Source organism: Cydia splendana, chromosome 9, assembly GCF_910591565.1.
Source record: "Cydia splendana chromosome 9, ilCydSple1.2, whole genome shotgun sequence".
NCBI lineage: Eukaryota > Metazoa > Arthropoda > Insecta > Lepidoptera > Tortricidae > Cydia > Cydia splendana.
The window spans coordinates 9,189,051-9,212,115 of NC_085968.1; the positions used below are offsets into that span (position 1 = coordinate 9,189,051).

Consider the following 23,065-nt stretch of genomic DNA (forward strand, 5'->3'; position numbering starts at 1 on the left):
TATCACAATCGCGTTATATCCGACCAAGCATTGGTCTCTCTCTCACTTACATAATCGGTAGTAAGAGACGAATGTTTTATATATGCAGGATTCTTACTTCCTATTCGTCCAAATGTGCATGGTGCATCTCTGTCCGTTGTATAGAAAACGAGATGCAAACATAACTTGCGCAGACGGAGACCGTGCGTGTTAACCTTTTGGACGCCAATGACCGATATATCCGCACCGCAGGATCAACGCCAAAGACGGATTAATCGGTCACATACCACAGAGCAACATAGACCTACGTGCATATGCATAAAGTTCAATTTCAGTTTTGACACTTCGGTGACGTGGCGTCCGAGTGACAGCTTTTGTGTTTGACACGGCGTCGAAAAGGTTGCCTAAATCGGAATTAATATTGACACGTCAAGTTTTTAAAACGAGGCTGTTTACTGTCCCTACAGCTCACGCACGCGCTCCCTAAGAAAAATAAAATTCCCTGCATTAGATTTGAACGCGATTGTGCTGGCTAGTCTGGTGTCTTATTGTCTCTGATTATTATAAGACCGAACTAGTTTTGTATAAAGCGTGTAGAAGTGGCAATACAATCGCTGTTGCGTCGCGTTTGTATTGCGATTGTTTCGATGCTGTGTAAAGATTAATGTCTTGAAAGTGTATATTGGACACATACCTGGATTTGAAATCTATAGGTACTTACTTGTTTTTTTAGTATCATTAATTTTGGATACCTTTTGAACGCTAAACGGCGCATCCATTTGCCGTGCCACTGACGCCAAAATTTAGTTTTGGGTATAAATAATGCCAACCTAAAAGTGGGGTGTTTTTCAGTAGATTTTCATCAAAAAACGATCGACGTCAAATGCCGTCTTTGGCGTCGTTGTCACGATTTTGCGTTGACGTCAATTGCCGTCTGTGGCGTTCAAAAGGTTAATCGACACGAAATAAGTAACTTTTTGTGCAACAAAACAATAATGTACAGATTAATTAATTATTATTTTTCCATTGAATTGTATTAAATAAAATTTGCTTTAAATAAAACTTTTGTCTATAAAGTTTTAAGTTACAAAAAACGCTACTTCACTATATTATCCGAAAAATCTAGTTTAGTTTTTTATGAAGCTTGTAAAGGTAAGTTTAATGAAGCATTATCGTTTATTTGTTTTGTAACATAGCTTTTATAATATTATACTGTGATGAGGTTACAAAGGACTTTTATTCTCTGACGGGACTACAAACAAAAATTTGTTTCCTATTTACAATCCATATCTATGTAAGTCTGGACAACGAGCTAAGCCGTACAGCAGAAAAACGAAAAATTTTCGTGATAAAATACTTTTATTAATCATAAAACAATCAAAACAAGCATAAATCAATACCAACAATATAGCTTCGAATCGTGTATCATTATGCTTACAAACTAAACAATTGCAAATGCAAAAATCGTCAAATACTGTTTCGAATACTTGTATCCGTGTATGCTTAACAATAATACTAACTACATATATGGCAATATGACTTAGGGAGATGATTAAGGAACTGTTGTCTTTGGTCGGTTGTTAGGCGCCGTTGTTGGCGGAGAAGGATATTTGGTAGAAGATCCAGTCTTCGAGGAAGGAGGGCACGAAGGCTCGGCTCTTGGAGAACGAGACGGCTGGCTTCAGCTTGGCTAGCTCTTGCTCGTACAGCTCTAGGGACTCCGAGCTGGTGGCACCGTTGCCCTGTTTGTATACAAAAATTACTTAGACGGAGGTGTTATTCAAAGTACCAACCTAAACTGCAGACATTTTCATACAAAGCTTAGAATAAATTTAAAAGTGGAAAAATTACTGTCTTGGGTGAGATTGAACTCACGGCCTCTGGATCGATACTCCAGCGCTATGCCATCTGAGCCACCAAGACCTCATCCATAGCCAGCAAATCTTTCCACCATATTACGGGTCAGGGGGACCCCAGCGACATCTACCTTAAGAGTGTTACACTTCTTAAACGGCTACCGGAGTTCCAAGCTTAGTAGCATCGTTAGCAGACGTTTCTGCTTGTTAAAAATTAAAATTTTCATGCAAACATTTTACATAAAAAAAGTAGATATCATTAGATTTAGAGTTCACTAGGAAATATGAACCTTATCTGTTTGATCACAAGGTTTATAATGAAGTGTATTTGACATTACATTGTACTCACGTGTGTCATAAACTTCCCGTCAGGCTTGAGTATCTTGAAGGATGAGTTCAGGATGGTGATCATGAACTCCCAGAGCTCGCCGCAGGCCGACTCCGAGATGGGAATGTCGGTGAGGTCCCCAAATATGTAGTCGACTTTCTTGCCCTCCTTGATGAATTTGTTTATGGTCAACATGCAGTCTTCTACGATTATCTGTAATGGGAACAAGTTTTTTTATTAAGAATTACATTTTTGGCAACATTTTATTGGTCACTGCAGTGTGCGTACAATAATAATAATAATATTCTTTATTGTGCACAATGAAAACATGATTAAATACAGCAAATTAACATAAATAAAAAACTAAGCAACAACAGGCGGTCTTATCGCTAAAGAGCGATCTCTTCCAGACAACCTTCAGGTAGTAGAAATGCAATTTTAGTGCTTTAGAAAATGTATCCAACTATCAATAGTAGATTGTACAACAAGGGCATATAGTGACCCATTTCTACCCGAGGCAATTTTTTGGTCTGAGCGAAGCGAAGACCAAAATAGTAGACGAGGGTAAAAATGGACATTTATGCCCTTGTTGTACACTCTGCTTTTCACTTCGATTGCGAGGAAAATATACAAAAAATCAAATATTTTAGGTTATTTTAACGTATTTATTCAAGACTAAAGAAAATTGTTCTTGGGCCGGTCGGAGGCGCGGGGCACGCCGATCGGGAGAGCGCCGGTCGGGGGCGCGCCGGCAGGGCTGGCAGTTTGTATGGCAGAATTTGGACTTCATTGCTAAGTCAATAAGGGTCGTAATAGATGATTTTACTTTATGCTCTAGAGCATAAAATGCGATTTTATGTCGTCTACGCACGACATAAAGGTGCACTTTTTGAGCATGAAAAGTGAAAAAAAAAATTATATACAGTGTGGAAAAATCGAGTGCCACATGGATGGCAACTACCTTAAATATTGTAAATAGCACATTTTGTGTAAAGGAGACTTTCCTTTGTTTTTAAAAACAATAAATTCTGCATTTAAGGATTTATGAAAAATCGCTTGTCTCAGTCGGGACTCGAACCGGTCAAATGTGACAAAAAATAACGTGCCGTATTTTATGATGCAGATTGAAAGGTTTACTGATAAGGTTCATTTTTCTCTAAATAACAAATACAATCAGAATAACGGAAGGCCATGAAAACTAACAATTACCTTTTAAATTTGTTTTTTTGTCACATTTGACCGGTTCGAGTCCCGACTTAGGCAAGCGATTTTTCATAAATCCTTAAATGCAGAATTTATTGTTTTTAAAAACAAAGGAAAGTCTCCTTTACACAAAATGTGCTATTTACAATTAAATATTTAAGGTAGTTGCCATCCATGTGGCACTCGATTTTTCCACCCTGTATATGGATAAATGATTTTTTTCTACTAGTCGACTGTAATTCTTGAATTAAGATTTCTTATACCAAACTGCAATTGGGTATTTTTAATGTATGGGCTGCCAACTCAACTATAATATTCATATCGATACAGTTTAGTCAACTATAATGAAATTGACCAATCACAGCTCGCCGCGATCAAGAGGACGAAACAAAACCATAGCTCAAATTAATTATTTTAGGTTGTATAGTAGAAACAATTGGTTCATAAGTCAGAAACGCGCATGTGACACCCTTAATATAGCAACATCGATAGACTACGAAAACCACTTAGTGTTGCTTGTTAGTCTCCATAGGCTACGGTGGCCAAAATCGAGAAAACAACTGTCTAAAAATTGAATTTAGCGCGGAGCAAGTACCAGGGCCTCATGAGTTACGAGAAGGTGTCGTTGACCAGCCCGCCGTAGGACGCGGGGCGCGGCGGCCGGGTCGCGTACCAGTATGGAGGTATTGCGGCTGTTCGCGAATCTTAGCTGTATACTTTTGGTTTGGTTTGTTTGTATGATTCTACTAGTTTAAAGTATTATTTTTGTTGACTAGTAGAAAAAGTATTGTATACAATAGTGATATAATCAAGCTTTTCAATCTCGTACCTTACTTAGGCAACTCAGCAAGCTTCGTTGCCTAAAAACGGTACTCGACTGAAAAACTCTCTATTATATCACGATTGTATAAAATACTATATTATTTTAATTATATGATTTCGACCCATGTTCTTTCACTGATACCCGTGTTAAAATTGTTAAATATGAAAAGGTGCCGTCAACGCCATCTAACCGAGCATAGGCCAAAGGTGTGGCGCCATATATCCGAGAATGACCTTTTCTTGATTTCCGAGGCACGTCTAAAGTCCTTAGACTTTATTCATCTTATACGGAGTTACATATGTCTTTGATACAGATAAACATGGAATTGATAGACTACTCACTTCATAGTTAGGCCCCTTTCGTCTCTCCAATACGTCGCCGCAAATGGGACGCAGATGCTTATTGCACGCGCTCATCACCACTTCGTCGATCTCCAACATCCATACGAATTTGGGCTTTTCCTTCAGCAACTCGTATAGGAGCGCTCCGTCGCCACCGCCTGAAATTAAATATCACAGAATATGTATTAAAAAACCGGCCAAGTGCGAGTCGGACTTGCGCACGCAGGGTTCCGCAGCAGTACGCAAAAAACGGCAAAAATCACGTTTGTTGTATGGGAGCCCCACTTTCCTACGATTTTCCTAAGCGAGTACTTAATGGTAACATTTTATTGGTTTATACCTAGGTACTTAGGTATTTTTTTTTTCACGACACCATATTCGTCTATTTGACATTTATTATGGTCACAAATTCGTAGTATGAAAATAGCCCTTCGCACTAATGAACTATTCGAGTGAATGAATGCTTTAGTTCAGAACAACATAGCGAAATACAAAAGTAACTAATACCTAACATTTTTGAACAGGCTAGACAAAATTCCACCTTATTTAAATGCCACCAGGACTTTAAAACCTTTTTCTATCTGTAAGGTGGTCCGTGACTCGTGAACCATTATAGGTGTTATAGGAAGGTATAAGTATGATCGTGATGGAATTAATAGTGTATAACACGCAATGGGTTTATTATACTGTACCTATTTCAAACCCAGTACCTACCATCACCCACACTGTTAACTGTACATCGGTGGACTTAATGTCTTTTGTAATAAGGTACAGTTAGGAGTGTTGCTGTTTGTATGTAATGTCAAATGTTCCAATAATCATAGTGTTGGGTTAAATTGTATCTTTTTTCTGATAGAAGTTACACGAAATGAGATCAGATTGAATATCGTCGAGTAGATGACGATAAATAGGATAATACTCGTAGCATCGACTTTAATAGTTCAAGCGGGGATTGACCACTGGGGGCCGATTTTTGAATTTCGATCGCTCGATTTCATCACTCGAAAATCGGTGGAAAACGGCGAAACGCAGATTTTTGAAATACGAGCGATCGAAATTTGGAATCTATTGGTATTGACCACTCGATTTCAATTCTATTAGTAGAATTTAAATGCCTAGTAGTGGAGATATTATTTAACGAAATTCACGAAATCGAGTGGTCGAAATTCAAAAATCGGCCCCCTGAGCGACCGAGGACTACTAAATGGCAGTTGGAACCATGTTGCCAGCACTAAAAATACACGTAATTCATAAGTTTTTTGTGTTACAAAACATTATCAAACTACGCGATTAATTCCCGAGTGCAGTTTGATAATGGTTTTTTGTGTTACCTACAAAGTGAGCATAAGTAGTGGTTTACGGGCTTTTTACGGGTATAGCCCTGTTACCTACTGTACCTACATAAATCCTTACCTAAAATAACGATTTCCTTTCCTTCATAGTTTTCCTTGCCTCGTTGCATCAAAGTTTCTGTGTATATGAGATCAGCCTCTGAAATATCTGTAAGGAACATGAAATTGATTATTTAAAAACAGCCCTATAATATAAACTTAAAATAAAGATTAACAGCTATTAGACCCTCACTACACTAGCGTCTCCCGCACAAAAATAGGCCAAAAATGATCACATGATTTCTGGACGACCCCATAGCAATCTTGGTTTCAGCAAAAGAAAAGAGAATTGTAATCGTAGATAGCGACTCAACAGCCCGAGTTGCAAATAAAACTGTTAAAAGAGTAGATTTTCTTCAATATATTTTAGGAGCAAGAACCACGCAGTAGTTTATTAATTTATTATTAGTTTATTAATTCATGGCAAGAACAATAGAGTTAGACCAAAAGAAGTCTGCAACGATTTTGATAGCACACGCAGGGCAAGTGTTATTTATAAGTACGTCATAATTTCATAGAAATTGGTCGTTTAAAATAACACTTGCACTGCGTGTGCTATCAAAATTATTGCAGACTTTTCTTGGAGTAACTCTACCAATATCCTCCATGCCTTGCGGACCTATAGTACCATTTATGTGTAAGTACCAGTGGCGGCGCGTCTAGATTGTTCGTAGGCAAGCCGTAGCTGAGTTGCCCTTAATTTTTTTCATAAGTTAAAAGAAAATAGCCCAAGAGCCTGAATATCAGACAAGCCGATGGGAATCGAGTTCTGTGGACGCTCCGCCACTGGTAAGTACTGTAATAGTAGAAGAGCCGGCCGCAAATTTTCTAACCGACTTGATACCACGATGAAATGCACAATGGTTTCCCATAAAAGTGATGCTAAGATCGAATTCGATAGTCTGCCACGGCGGAACTTGCCGAAAGTACGAAAAAGAAGGCCACTTCCGGTGCGAAAAAAGGGGGCTGATTTAACCCATCTGATACCGAAATAATAGTAATGGTAGCAGTTAGAAATTTACATGTAGACACAGAAAAGCGAAGTCTGCCAGTATTTTTTTTGCCGGAAGTGCTTGGCAGACGCTCTCAAAGGTGGCCACCAGGACCCCTAATTTAACCCATCTGATACCACCATGAAACCAATTCCAGTCGGTAGGTATGAACCCTCATGTCAGGAATATATAAGTCTGCCAAGGCTTTTCCTGCCGAAACACCTTGGCAGACGAGATTATGTGAGCAAGGTAACCATCGGTTACCCTACACTAACCCATCTGATACCACCATGAAACCAATTCCAGTCGGTAGGTATGAACCCCCATTTTAGGAATATATAAGTCTGCCAAGGTTTTTCCTGCCGAAACACCTTGGCAGACGAGATTATAAGCAATATGACCATTGGTTACCGTACAATAACCCATCTGATACCACGATGAAACCAATTCCAGTCGGTAGGTATGAACCCTCATTTCAGGAATATATAAGTCTGCCAGGGCTTTTCCTGCCGGAACACCTTGGCAGACGAGATTATGTTAGCAAGGTGTACATCAGTTACCCTACATCAACCCATCTGATACCACCATGAAACCAATTCCAGTCGGTAGGGGGCTGTCCATAAATTACGTCATCGATTTTTGACGATTTTTGACCCCCCCCCCCCCCCTATAATCATCCAAAAATCATGCTTCAAATGACCCCATTTCCTCCTACTTCATGCTACCGTCATCCGATGTCCAGACCCCCCCCCCCCCTAATTTGAAATGACGTAATTTATGAATAGCCCCTAGGTGTGAACCCTCATTTCAGGAATATATAAGTCTGCCAAGGCCTTTCCTGCCGAAACACCTTGGCAGACTTGGCAGACTGGACTTGTCAAACAAGGTATCAGATGGGTAAGCCCTAGCCTTGGCAGACTTATATATTCCTGAAATGCGGGTTCATACCTACTGACTGGAATTGGTTTCATGTAACTGATGTACATCTTGCTAACATAATTTCGTCTGCCAAGGTGTTTCGGTAGGAAAGGCCTTGGCTGACTTATATATTCCTGAAATGAGGGTTCATACCTACCCACTGGAATTGGTTTCATGGTGGTATCAGATGGGTTAGTGTACGGTAACCGATGGTCATCTTGCTTATAATCTCGTCTGCCAAGGTGTTTCGGCAGGAAAAGCCTTGGTATACTTATATATTCCTGAAATGGGGGTTCATACCTACCGACTGGAATTGGTTTCATGGTGGTATCAGATGGGTTAGTGTACGGTAACCGATGGTCATCTTACTTATAATCTCGTCTGCCAAGGTGTTTCGGCAGGAAAAGCCTTGGCAGCTTATATATTCCTGAAATGGGGGTTCATACCTACCGACTGGAATTGGTTTCATGGTGGTATCAGATGGGTTGATGTAGGGTAACTGATGTACACCTTGCTAACATAATCTCGTCTGCCAAGGTGTTTCGGCAGGAAAAGCCCTGGCAGACTTATATATTCCTGAAATGAGGGTTCATACCTACCGACTGGAATTCGTTTCATCGTGGTATCAGATGGGTTAGTGTACGGTAACCGATGGTCATATTGCTTATAATCTCGTCTGCCAAGGTGTTTCGGCAGGAAAAACCTTGGCAGACTTATATATTCCTAAAATGGGGGTTCATACCTACCGACTGGAATTGGTTTCATGGTGGTATCAGATGGGTTAGTGTAGGGTAACCGATGGTTACCTTGCTCACATAATCTCGTCTGCCAAGGTGTTTCGGCAGGAAAAGCCTTGGCAGACTTATATATTCCTGACATGAGGGTTCATACCTACCGACTGGAATTGGTTTCATGGTGGTATCAGATGGGTTAAATTAGGGGTCCTGGTGGCCACCTTTGAGAGCGTCTGCCAAGCACTTCCGGCAAAAATAATACTGGCAGACTTCGCTTTTCTGTGTCTACATGTAAATTTCTAACTGCTGCCCTAACTATTATTTCGGTATCAGATGGGTTAAATCAGCCCCCTTTTTCGCACCGGAAGTGGCCTTCTTTTTCGTACTTTCGGCAAGTTCCGCCGTGGCAGACTATCGAATTCGGTCTTAGCATCACTTTTATGGGAAACCATTGTGCATTTCATCGTGGTATCAAGTCGGTTAGAAAATTTGCGGCCGGCTCTTCTACTATAATTTTTGTGGTGCAAGTAGGTACACAGGTTGTCGCGTTCTGTAGGTACAGGCCAAAGATAGAAGAAGTAAAGATCGATACCTCCATTGCTCAACAAAAAAGGGTTTCGGAGAAATCATATCTACAATCAACTCTACAATAAAATCATACATGGAATCATTGCAATTCATATTCCTATAATATTGCTATTTTTTAACAAAGAAGAATATTATAAACTAATGTAAAAAACCGTAACAAATGGATTAAAACATTGATTAAAACTACTAGAGTATCTTACTCCGGTCTAAGGGAGGGTAAGCTAAGGTTTCCAGATATTTTTTGCACTGGCCTCCTAACGCGCCTCTTCGTTATTTTTCGAGCTCTAAATGACTTAATTCCCAACGTTTTTATGACCTTAGCAATCTTTACTATCGCACGGATCTTGGCAGTCCGTCGTAAAATCCTACGCTCTGGTAAAACAAATATTCTTTTCTGTCTTTTCTTGGCTACAGACTCTACAGAGTTCATGGAAGTTCCAGCTTGAGGTTGCACGTTTTGGTTAGCTTCAGTGGGGTTAGGCTGATCGGCATTATTATCAATATTTTCAAAACATGCCAATGAGTTTATGATATATTTTATTTCCACGTCTAGTTTTTCACATTCTGTCTCCAGGGAATCGTGGGAATCAGTGTCCATTGTAGGTATAAATTAAAATAACTTAACAAATTCTTGTAATCCTATTTAAAAATTCTGCGAGAGTGACATTTACTTGACATTTATAGACAAGGATTCTACTTAGGATAGAATTCTTAATTCAAAGTTTGTCCAGTAAATAGGTTACAAATGGTTACAAATCAGATTACTAGAGTTAGACCAAGAAAAGTCTACAGCGATTTTGATAGCCCACGCAGTGCAAGTGTTCTTTACACGTCATAATTTCATAGAAGTTAACGTTTAAAATGACACTTGCACTGCGTGGGCTATCAAAATCGCTGCAGACTTTTCTCGGTCTGACTCTAGCGTGTGCTAGCGCCCTAGCCAGCTAACTAGAGCGGGTAACAATCAGTCTTTACACGTACATTTACGTCATTTTATTACAAAATAAAACCGGGCAAGTGCGAGTCGGACTCGCGCACGAAGGGTTCCGTACCATAATACAAAAAACGGCAAAAAAAAAACGGTCACCCATCCAAGTACTGACCCCGCCCGACGTTGCTTAACTTCGGTCAAAAATAACGTATGTTGTATGGGAGCCCCACTTAAATCTTTATTTTATTCTGTTTTTAGTATTTGTTGTTATAGCGGCAACAGAAATATATCATCTGTGAAAATTTCAACTTTTTAGCTGTCACGGTTCGTGAGATACAGCCTGGTGACAGACGGACGGACGGACGGACAGCGGAGTCTTAGTAATAGGGTCCCGTTTTACCCTTTGGGTACGGAACCCTAATAATAGGCTACTTGTAGGCTATTGCATGTGCTTCCTCCGAGATTTACTGAAAAAAAAAATGCTAAAACGCCTGGACAATACAATTGTATAATTATCGTATATAGCATAATTAATGTTTATTAACACATTCACTGTCCCCATACACAATGATATGACAAAGTCACACGTCCAAGTGTGCTTCCACTTTTAAGTTGTGAACCCGTAGTGGAAGCACGGACTCCTGAAAAAAAGCTTCATGCTGGCTTCATGACGCCACATTGGGGCACCTCGGCAGGGAACGTGTTAATCTAAGTACCATTAGATCGAACTGAGGGAACGTAATGAGCTGCACAATATCACGATTCGATTTTGTCACGACGATGTGAAGAACAAGAAAAGGGAATCAGGAAAAAATAGATGTGAGCAATATGTAATACTTAACTGGAATTTCCATATTTTTCTGCTTCTGCAATATATCTATGAATAGTATTCATCATCATCATCATCTCAGCCATAAGACGTCCACTGCTGAACATAGGCCTCCCCCTTGGACCTCCATACATACCGGTTGGAAGCGACCCGCATACAGCGTCTTCCGGCGACCTTAACAAGGTCGTCTGTCCATCTTGTGGGTGGACGTCCTACGCTGCGCTTGCTAGTCCGTGGTCTCCACTCGAGCACTTTTCGACCCCATCGGCCATCTTATTAATAGTATTAATACATGTTTACTCACTTTGCAAGTCATCTAGCACCAACATGTTCCCAAGGGACTTGGAGTGCACTATCTGCACCCTCTGGAAGGGGGACTGTTCGTCGAACACCACATTGTCGATATCGTACTCTAGAAGTCTTTCATCTGAAAACAACCAGTCATTAGTCACGTCGTACAGGCTGTCATTATAACTAGCAACATAGAGAACAGAGAAATTGTATACCTAAAAGGTGCAGGTGTTTAAAAATATGTCAATTACCGTGTACGGTAAATTAGTCATCGCGGTGAACTAAATACGATCTACTTGGTACCAAGTATCCAGATGTAAGCAAACTTAAAAGTTATCTAGTAAGTTCCTTTTATCAAGATTTATCGGCGGTGTATTTCGTATTCCGAAGGTAGTATGTATTAGATAACAGAATTATCTGAGTATTACATGGTATTACCTACGTTATCTTTCACCAGTAACATATATGACTTCATGAAGTTAAGGATATCAGTGCAGCTCGTTACTATGTAGTGTGTGTTACTGTGTACTTAACACAGATTCACGTTAACGGAAATCTTTAGCTAGCAACCATAATAAGTACATGGTTTACTTTTAAAACCCAATATTCCTTGTTCACCACTCTATAGAAGTCATTGTAGCTATAGTCGACATTAAATACTTTACACTTGGAAAATGTATAAATACCACAGAACATTGGTCTGAAAACTCTGAAACAAATCTACCTTTGACTCTCAGCGAAATGGAATCCTTATTCATCATGAACCATATCAATTCCACGAATACTTAATAACATATTTTTACACAGCTCTTATAGCCTGGTTCATAAATGATGACACTTTTATTTAGTCTCATGTCCGCGATGGGCCAGAGTGCCACATTGCCGAATTTTCCATATATGCCGTATTAGCGTTCAAAAGCACACAAAAGACTACATACAACCCCAAAGTCGCAATAGTATTAGGTACCTAGTTAATCTATGTATGACTATGGCATCACATGTGTTTGAATAGCTAACAGTGACATTTTAAAGATTGTCATGATTAGTTATGTAGCTACGTGTTTATGAAGACTATAGACAAATGAATAGATCAAATTAGAATGTTTCGAAGAAAAGTTATTCTATGGCGTGATAATATGCTTGGGTCTTTGACGAAATGGCTGAAGCTGAACCGGTATGTTCCGGAATCCGGATGTATTTAGTTTAAATCTGAAATATATGGCTTTTTAATAGAATAATTTTCTTGTATCCGTTAAAGTGTTTAACAATCATAGAGATTGATGATTCATGTCATGAGCATCGGAATTGCGTAATGGCGCCAAATGTAACCTTAACTATTCGTAAATTTAATAAATTGTCTGCTCGGAATCGAGCGCAAGGAAAGTAGAGTTCGATTTATAGCAAATAATAGTAGTTTGGCAGCTCGACTCGCCTTGGTCAAAATAACCTACGGAAAACTCACGGAAAGGAAGAAACTGATACAAGATTACTAGTACCAAATAAAACAATCAGAAAAAATCACGTCGATAAAAGCTATTCTTCGAAATATTCTAACTCAAGCTAAAGATGAATGTAACATTGATCGCAGGAATGATTATAAAAAGTATAAGCTATGCTATGCTACTACTTGAATGATTTTTCTTGCGTTCATCAGCGGCGGGGCGCTTTCATTGGTTTACAAAAGCTAATTCTACTTATTTTCTGCATGAAGTTGCCTAATTATCCTAAAATAGGTAAGTCATTTCACTAGAAAACGAATAGCCATGGACGCCTCGCCACTGGAAGGCATCTACATCTGTTATATCACTTATATCCTTATTTACAATGGCTGTGAGATTATTTTAAAAATCAAAGCAGTTACCAGAAAGGCAGAAAACTCACCTGACGTCGGGTAATACCTGCCGAAGAGGCAACGTTTTAACGGCGCATAAGCTTGGGATTTTATCACACTGATGTACTTTTTCAGCTGACTCTCCAATACTCTTGCGGACTATTGAAAAAATAATAAGGAAGAACAAACCCAATAAGTATGCGGGCTAACATGCAAACAACAATAAATATCTTATTCAGGGTTGTTTTATTTAAGGTTGAGCGTTTTTTACTGGAATTAAAATCTGTTAAAATCATTGGAATATTAAAAGGGTAGAGGAACATGCCGGTTCATGTCATAAAATATTGTACAGTCTGAAACAAAGTTCCGTATCCCACACCGTATCCGTGGATACTTTACTTTGCATCTGTATAAACTACTCAACCATTTTTAGGGTTCCGTACCTCAAAAGGAAAAAACGGAACCCTTATAGGATCACTCGTGCGTCTGTCTGTCTGTCTGTCTGCCTGTCTGTCTGTCTGTCTGTCTGTCCGTCTGTCACAGCCGATTTTCTCCGTAACTACTGGACTAATCAAGTTGAAATTTGGTACACATATGTAAGTTTGTGACCCGAATACGGACATGTAACGTAAACAAATGAATTTTAAACATGGAGGCCACTTTTGGGGGGTAAATGAAAAAATGAAAAAAAAAATTTTTCAAACTATATCATGTTACATATCAAATGAAAGAGCTTATTGTAAGGATTTCAAATAATTTTTTTTTATAATTTTCGAATCAACAGTTTAGAAGTTATTCAAGAAAATAGGCAAAAAATGACCATTCCCCCCCCCTTATCTCCGAAACTACTAGGTCTAAAATTTTGAAAAAAATACATAAAATAGGTCTATACCTATAGATGACAGGAAAACCTATTAGAAATGTACAGTCAAGCGTGAGTCGGACTTAATTACGGTTTTTAATCCGACCCCTACGGATTTTTTAAAGAGATTTCACTCACGTTTCACATAAAAAATACATTGTTAACAGTGCCGGATTACTTAGAGTAGTAGTTTTCTTAGAGTAATTGGTGATAATTTTCTGATAAGATAATCATTTTAAATATTTAACGGTCTTACCTACTTACGAGTAATTGTAAGGTCAAATTAAAAATAATGTTTAAAAATTGAGAGCTAGCTTAAAGTTTTTTGTACTCGTCGACTTTAATGGTTGAATTAATAAAGACTTTGTAACCAATAAGCAAAACAAGCACGTGCTTACGGCACCACGTTCAGGGAGGGCACCAAAATGCCAGGTTGAATAAGGTGAACAAATTTTAAAATTAGGGACAGACACATCGTTTTTACCACACGATTTTTTTAGCTGTCCAAAAGCTAATTTGCAAAAATAATGGCGCGTAATTCTTTGGGAAACAATCGGTAGCAGTAGAAGAGTCGTGATTACATGCATAGATTCGATTTCAACCCACTCTTTTGCGGTTCGGCGTTAGGTCTTATGCGAGGCCTTCTGCCTTACGGCAAAGTTGATCTTCTGCCTTAATTACACTTGGGCGTGGATCCAAATCCAAGCTTTCCTCTTTCGCAGCTGGGCCTACTGCCTTTCTCACACTTCGCCAATTCAATTCCAAGCTCTCTACTTTCTTGCATATTTTATGCATGAAAACAACCTCGCTGAGACCCTTAAATATCGAGCCCTATGCGAAGCTAGGCTGATAGAAAACTGTCCCATCCCTTCTCTGTATGAAATCCTGGATTCGCGCCTGGTTGGGACTAAAACTAAAATTGCGTTTTTATATCGAAAAATTTTCGCGCTCGCTTCGGTCGCGTCTTCAATTACTTTGTAAGGTATGATAAAGGTGACATTCGGGTGGCGACTGCAGCAACATCACTCTGTTGCAACGTTACTGCTGCAGTACTGTCAACTTCCGTGATAAAATGATGTGACTGATTTCCATACTAAAAGTAAAAATGTACAACTGTCTATCATATTGCGTTTTTATATCGAAAAATTTCCGCGCTCGCTTCGCTCGCGTTTCTATTACTTTCTACGCTATGATAAAGGTGACATTCGGGTGGCGACTGCAACAGCATTAGGTACTCTGTTGCAACATTACGGCTGCGGCACTGTCAATTTTCGTGATAAAATGATGTGACTGATTTCCATTCTCAGCTGTAATGCGGCAATGAACTTCTCTCAATTTACCAAAAAATCAATGTGATCTTGATGACCCTAGGGAGAGGGGGCACCTAGAAATGCTTAGGGCATCAAAATATCTTAATCCGGCACTGATTGTTAAAAATTGTGTGATATACGGAACCCTTGGAACGCGAGTCCGACTCGCACTTGGCCGGTTTTTTTGATGCTGATAGAATATAATAACAATAATACAAGTACAAATACTAAACGTAAATAAATCTAGAGTAGGTGTCAATCTAATAGCTTAAACTATTTCGTGACTAATAATAATTATATTATAAATATACAGGGTGAGCAATCCGAATGGGGCAGTGAGAGGAAATCAAATGTACATATAATAAATAGTATCCGTATTCCGATTTAGAACCACAGCAGAAAAAAAGTCTTGTAGCAAAAAATAATAAGATGGTACTTAATTATAAAATAATTATATGTCTAATATACCGTGAAAAAAAATGTTAGACAAATGATAAATTGGTAATAGCATTCATAGGTAAAAAGTATGGGGTAAATACCAAATAGGGTACCATCTAACCTGAGCTAGTAAGGTAAACGTCAAACTTATAGCCCCTTTTAATTGTCGGCAATAGTTTAACTCTTTCGCACTCCAATGAAATTCTGACAGAACCTTCCAGTAGTTTAGTGTTCTAGAAAACAAAACACGCTCAACCTTATCGCTAACTGGTTAGTTTTATGGGATTACTATGACTTTATCAGATGACACAGATTTCACGGCAACCCACAATATAAGAAGTAGAAACGAATAAATAAAGGCTAGATCCTATAAAAAGTTGGTTTAAAGAGTTTTATAGATGTGATATCATCTGTAATTTAAGCGATTTGCCCATTCAATGAATTATATTTCTGTGCCACTGTGTACCTTATCACAGTGACAATAATATGAGATCCCTAGCGGCTTTCACATTGATTGCCACTGTGACAAGATTTGTACCTAGTGGTACAGAAATCAAATTCCATTACCGTACTTACATCATTCCATTGAACTGATCATATCGGATTACTGACCTTACATCGTTGCAATAAGGATCATCATCATGAATAGACAGTGAACTGTGTGAGTGAACACCTTCTATTGAAATTATTTAGGGAAACGCAACTTTGTATAGACCTAAGTCTCTTTATTACATTCTGGTTTCTGGTTGTGACTAAGCCAGAAGAATTAGACAATTCAATCGCAATATTTAATGCACCGCATATTTTTATATAATAACATATGATCCCTTCCCCAATAAGGCATTTGTAGAACTGGAAAGCTACGTTGGCTTGCGAATCTTGTAATATACAGTACATAGGTAATAATAGTGTAGCAAATTTAGATACAGGTACTTGCAGTCAGCAAAGCTATTAGCTTGGCACCCCTGCATACATGTTTGTATGCAGGGGTGCTGAGTGTGCATAGTTACATACACGGTGTCGTGTCGCATTCAGTGTGGATCAAACGAAGGCGAATGATAGACGACTTAAAAGGCTACTGTTTTTGAGTGATTTGGTCCCCACAACTTTACCGTTCAGCGAAAATTAATGGTTTCGGTGATATCATTGATTTCGTGTTCTTAGTGAACCATGCTAACTTATTTTTTGTAACTTAATTAAGAACATAATATCAAAAGGTATGTCTTTAAATCCGGCTTATAAAAAATGCCCTAAAAAAATAATTTTCGTCAAACCAGATTCCACTAGTTATAGGTACATATTTACTAGATTTGACTGAAAGCCGTTCGGATGGTTATGTTATGTATGGAGCCACCATTAATTCTCGCTGAACATGCATGGTCAAATCTGTAACCCTTAAGGTCCTCTATCATTAGCCCTTATTTTATCCATACTAAACGCTACACCCTTTATATTCTCGGCTCAACAACAAAGTGAATCAAGCACGCACAATATTGTGTAAATTACCTATAATATAATCATTATATACATAGAATTGCCATAAATTTGGTCTGAAATGGATATAGAATAGGAATAAGTTCGCCTTTGTATTTTCAAATTATATCTGCTGTTTACCTATTCTTACTTACATTACATAATATTTAAAAACAAGTATCTTCTGCGTATAGCCATGTATATTTCGGCGACAAAAATAATTTCCATCGCTTTCATACTTTTTTGAGCTCTAAGTTCGAAACTTAAAGTGGAAAGAGACACATAGTTTTGCGGCTTTTGCCTCTGATATTATGTATAATTCTACTGGCTTAGGTATACATATAAACCTGATATAAACAGACTTATAAAACCACCCATTTATACTGGAGAGCAGTAAATTAGTAAAGAATTTCAATCTCATCCCAAAAACAATGTCCTTATTAACTTTAATAAAATTAATATCCAAGTAGCCTCTAGTTGACCCTCAAAACTTGCCAAAACAAATATTGGTCAAAATAAAGATTCAAAATAAAATGACATGAAAGACATTTGTATAGGTATCTGGGTGGCTAGAGGATAGGTATTAAAACAAGATGACATTGTTAGATTAGGTTTATATCATATGCAAAACATATAGAATAGATCGTCAGATGACAAGCAAAACTCAATAATTACTAAAAAATTATTAAACAAAAATCAACCTTATCTGAGTACTAATATGGTTCACTATGACCTTGTGGTGGTAATTAGTGAGTTTTGCTTGTCACCTGACGAGATATACTCTGCTGTGTCAGTAGAAAAAAGGCGGAAAATTAAAAAAAATGTGGGCGTGAAGGATTGAGTTCCCATAGAAAATTTGAATTTCACGCCGTTTTCTACTAACAAGTTGGGTGTGTTTCAGTAATAGCTAGTTGATTTTTTTTCACCTGATACTATGGTACAAAATAAATTACTTTTTATAAACCTTACTTGTCAACATCATCTAGTTTCAAAATACATGTTAGTCTCACTAAATGTAATGACATTTAGTGAGAAAGTCGATTATTAATATTATTATCAATGGATAATAATCAATTTGGAACAGCATATTGTTTGAGAGGAATTCTAATGTTTTTTTTTTAAATTTCAATATTAGTCCAGTCAAACAAGAATCTAGTAAATAGCCATAATTGCCACTGACATTCTATAGTCACCCAAGTTCCCGAACTGATTGTATAGAAAAGTGAATACTTATGTTAGGGAACCCACTGCACTGAGCATAATAATCATAGATTGCAAGGGATTTTGTTCGAGGTAGAGGTAGTCCAAAGTAAGTCCCGTGTTGTCAAACATTTTTCATTTTGCCTCAAAATATTGAAAAAAAAAACTTCCTTTTAAACCCAATAGGTACAGCAATCAAAAAATAATATTGGTTAAAATTTTTAATAAGACGCTATTGTTAAAATTTGGAAAAAGAGGAATTGAGTTAAAACATAGAGAAATTAAAAACGCAACAAATGATGGATTAATAAAAAACGCATCTCGAACCTGAACTTGGGAGGTAAACATCAACTCTATGGCCACGCTTGATAAATGGGAAAAGTTTGATTCTTCCCAAATCCAATAACAATTTTACAGCATTTTTCAGTAATTTTGCAGTCTAAAATGAAGTTACTTATTTTAAGCATACTCTCATTTAGGATCATAAGCTATTCAGTGATAGCATTTTTTTATTTATCAAAGGCCATAGTCGGTTTTCCATAGTAAGTTGGCCCTTAAGTCAATTTGATTTGGGTTTTTTTTGTGAGTACCTCTTATAGTGAAATATATTTTTGCTGAGTATCAACGTCCTACTAGTGACAGTTTTTGATTTATTATTTTATTCATTTTTTACTTCAATGTATTGTTTTTCGGGATGTATTCAAGCGATTTGCTTCAATTTTTTAAATAGTGTTCTTTATTTAGGTATGCATCAATACTCAAAAAACGAATACCAGTTGTCAGATAAAAAAAAGGAAATATAAGTAAAACAAAAATAAAACATTTGTTTTTTATGTCATGGTGAAGTACTGACACCTCTAATTTTTTTTCTATTTGTAGGCCAGACATTGGCCTACTACTTGCCTAAATATCAAAATTTTCCAAACAGTACTTCCTGTCAAAAATTAGCAATGTGTGTGGTCAAGTTCTGTTCTCAATTGGTGTTTTTCAATGTAGTATACAAACTCTTCGATTCTGTTTGCGATTTCTTATCAGGTTGTCATATTTAAGAGTAAAATGCCAATGACAACTTAATGTTTGTATACTACAGTCAACAACATTACAGAGCTATGAATACAGGCAAAGTGTCAAAAATATGTATACAGTACTTTATTGCCTGTACATTAAGCTCGTGTATACATATTTTTGGCACTTTGCCTGTATTCATAGCTCTGTTGTTGACTGTACATTGAAAAACACCGATTGAGTACAGAACTTGACCACACACATTGCTAATTTTTGACAGGAAGTACCGTTTGGAAAATTTTGATATTTAGGCAAGTAGTAGGCCAATGTCTGGCCTACAACTAGAAAAAAAATTAGAGGTGTCACTACTTCACCACAACATAAAAAAAATGTTTTATTTTTGTTTTACTTTTTTTTTCTTTTTTTAATGTGACAACTGGTATTCGTTTTTTGAGTATCGATGCATACCTAAATAAAGAACACTATTTAAAAAATTGAAGCAAATCGCTTGAATACATCCCGAAAACCAATACATTAAAGAAAAAAATTAATAAAATCATAAGTCAAAAACTGTCACTAGTAGGATGTTGATACTCAGCAAAAATATCCTTCACCATAAGAGGTACTCACAACAAAAAACCCGAATCAAATTGACTTAAGGGCCAACTTACTATGGAAAACCGACTATGGCCTTTCTACCTTGTTTTTTTCTTAAGATTAGAAAAATAATGGTCAAATTTGCCCACAGGTATTTCTTTATTTATTATAGCCAATTTAGGGAAATATTAAAATAAGTACTTATTTTAACAATTAAATATATGCTTCATAAGAGGCAGTGGCGTAGCTAGCATGGGTGGCACCCGGGGCGGAAATTGTGGGTGTCACCCCAAAATTTAATCAAAATTGTAAAATATGTTTAATATTTTACAATTATAAAATTACGTTTAATATTCCATAGCTCACAATTTACTCCATCGCTTTCATTTTAGATTCCATGAACTCTCAATAGTCCACACCCTGGCGGGTGTTGCCTCTGCGCGCCTTCTATGACACGGGCAAGGACAGCATCCGCTCGGTGTAACCCACATTTCATAAGTGTCATAAGGGCATCTACATGTTGGCTTGGGCTCCGCGCATGCCTCCCAAAGGTCCGAGTCATCATTGTCCCGTGAAAGATATACAAATAATTTACGTTAAAAAAAAACTTTTTTTGCCAAGTGCGCGATTTGAAAGAGATTCTGTAAAATCCCATTTCACTATGAATTTCAAATAGTCCAGAGTCACCCAATTAGAAACAGTGACATAGCTTCTCAATTACAGAAATAATCACATAATAAAAAAAAACCTTTCTGAATAAAAAAACCTACGAGGCGCCAACATATTATTGTTACATACCAGGAACCCCGAGAGATTTTAACCATGCATTTCTGAGGCCAAAATAAGGAAAATATACTAATTTACGTCAATTTCGCCAAAATAAAATTGGTTTTCGATTTTTTGTACATAAAATGTAAATGTATGTAAATTTGTAAAACTGTCACCCAAAAATAATTTTAACTTTTTTTTGTCAATTACAGAAATAATCACATAATTTAAAAAAAAACTTTCCAAAGTTGCAAAACTTTCCACATGATAATTTCTCGTTTTTCGATTTTTTTGTACATAAAATGTAAATGCTATAATTTGTAAAACTGTCACCCAAAAATAATTTTAACTTTTTTTTGTCAATTACAGAAATAATCACATAATTAAAAAAAAACTTTCCAAAGTTGCGAAACTTTCCACATGAGAATTTTTTGGTAACTTTTGAGAATTAATGTTCTCGAGAACGAGAATTTATCTATTTATCGTAGTTTATACCATGAATATTCACGATAGTTTAGGTGTAGTATCCTTACCCCCAGAAAATTTCGACTTTTGGTCTACCGCTTCCGGTCAGAAAAATGTATGACGGCCCGGCCAAACGGTCAGACCTAGGTGGGGGGTGCTCGACCAAATGTCATAGAGGGACCCTGGCAGTTTTTGACGCCGCCATGTTTTTTTTCAATATGGCCGACTTTTTTTTTAATTTTTTCAAGTTTGTCCTAGCGCGCTGAAATTTTGGTCACGGAATCTCGGAGTCCTCTAAATACCTATGAAAAATTTTTTTTTGGAAAAATGCTACAATTGCGGGAAAACTGGCCACTTTTATTTTGTATGGCAACTTTTAATCGGTGCGTGATAGGTGGGGGGTGCTCGACCAAATGTCATAGAGGGCCCCGAGACAAAACAACCTGCATTAAAAAAAAACAAAATGGCGACTTTTTTTTTAATTTTTTCAAGTTGGTCCGAGCGCGCTGAGATTTGGCATGGCGGGAGATAGGACGTCTAGATTCCTATGACAAAAAATTTTTTTTGAAAAAATCCAAGATGGCGGAACAATAATTTCCATGTTGCAGGAATGTTCTGAGAACATTCTCGAGAACGTTTCCACTTTTTGGGAATGTTCTGCAATTTGTACATTGCTATGCTGTTGGTACTGGACTATGAAGCTAGGCGAATTCCAAAATAGTTTATAGGACATTTTAGTCTTTAAATATGATCAGGATTATTCTGTTAAAATCTCTCGGGTTCCTCATGCGGGCATGTTGTATATTATTTCCTTAATGGCGGTTGTGCAATCTGCCACAGTTTTACGATTTTTTATAGATGGCACTACTGATGTTCACGGTCGGGTCACCCCCCAAATGGGCGACACCCGGGGCGGGCCGCCCCCGCCGCCCCCCCCTAGCTACGCCACTGATAAGAGGCATATTAACCTTAATAACCCTCTAAGAACAAACTAAATTACTTTCTATGAAAATATTTATTTCGGTTAGTCCTTTAATAAATTAGCTTTAATAAGATTTTATTTTCTAATATACATATACTGAAGGTAACATCTTTGTTTGTATTAGAAGTTTTGGCAAACATTTCATAGCACATTACCTGGCTGAATGCCAATACATTTAAAATTATGACACAAGTCTTACAATTTTATGAAAATGTAAAGCTATTGGCACTGTAGATAAAATAATGCTCAGTAACAATATACACAAAACGCACATTATGGTCAGAGTACAGGTAGTTTTATGACATTGTAATAGCGGTGGTAAAGGAATTATTCTTACCTTGAAACTTATTAAAGGTTCTTCAGAGTCTTCTTTGTAATATTCAATGTTTACTGTAACCAGGCCACGATCGAACAGTCTTACTGATACCGTCGTGCCCTTCTTACCCGTTAATAGTTTCAAGGACCCGCCATCTACGGCTACTTCTGCGGCTAAAATAAGATTCGGCACATAATCTTTTAAAACGGTTTCCAGCTGACTAAAAACTGCCTTTTGACCGCTTTCGTCGCCTAAACGGGCGGGGTCAATCGAAAAGTCCATTAATAACGTTTGCACCGACATTATTTAATTTGTACAAAGATTGTACTATTATTAAATATGGAGTAATACTTGGACGGGACCGGGAATCGAGGAAGAATATTAAAGTGGTACTTGCTGTATTTTTGATTGAAAAGGGAATTGACTTGACATTTATTAGAAAGGGTTGCTTATTGCAAAAAATATTGTGTAGTAGAAATATTCGACATTCGAGTTTTGTACCAACAGCTTTGAAAATCAAATTTAATGTATTACAAAAAATATCACCATTATTTTTACATTTTTATTATATATAATTGACATAATTGTTTTATAAGAAGCCAAAGTATTGGAAG

At 37.4% G+C, this 23,065-nt stretch overlaps 1 protein-coding gene across 3 annotated transcripts; it reads right to left on the minus strand.

Moving 5' to 3' along the window:
- Window positions 1-1,319: 1,319 nt before the first annotated feature.
- Window positions 1,320-22,879, minus strand: LOC134793533 (spermine synthase). 3 transcript variants are annotated; one of them, XM_063765139.1, is made up of 7 exons: window positions 22,473-22,879; window positions 15,767-15,878; window positions 11,218-11,340; window positions 5,944-6,030; window positions 4,531-4,688; window positions 2,185-2,376; window positions 1,320-1,721 (listed from the first exon to the last, which is right to left on the minus strand). In XM_063765139.1, exons 1-7 carry the CDS (start codon window positions 22,752-22,754, stop codon window positions 1,560-1,562), a joined length of 1,116 nt encoding a protein of 371 aa, XP_063621209.1. In that variant the 5' UTR covers window positions 22,755-22,879; the 3' UTR covers window positions 1,320-1,559. The 3 variants fall into 3 exon arrangements, with proteins under 3 accessions (XP_063621209.1, XP_063621208.1, XP_063621210.1); XM_063765138.1 differs by lacking the exon at window positions 15,767-15,878 and adding an exon at window positions 18,646-18,757; XM_063765140.1 differs by lacking the exon at window positions 15,767-15,878 and adding an exon at window positions 13,086-13,194 and having other exon boundaries at window positions 22,473-22,877.
- Between the last annotated feature and the right edge of the window lie 186 nt (window positions 22,880-23,065).

Bases quoted from the DNA above. Each gene is read 5' to 3' on its own strand.
- LOC134793533 (XM_063765139.1), bottom strand. From the start codon at position 22,754: ATGTCGGTGCAAACGTTATTAATGGACTTTTCGATTGACCCCGCCCGT. The intron at 15,879-22,472 runs GTAAGAATAATT...TTTGTTTTCTAG, and splicing joins AACCTTTAATAAGTTTCAAG to AACACTAAACTACTGGAAGG. The intron at 2,377-4,530 runs GTGAGTAGTCTA...TTCCCATTACAG, and splicing joins GAAAGGGGCCTAACTATGAA to ATAATCGTAGAAGACTGCAT.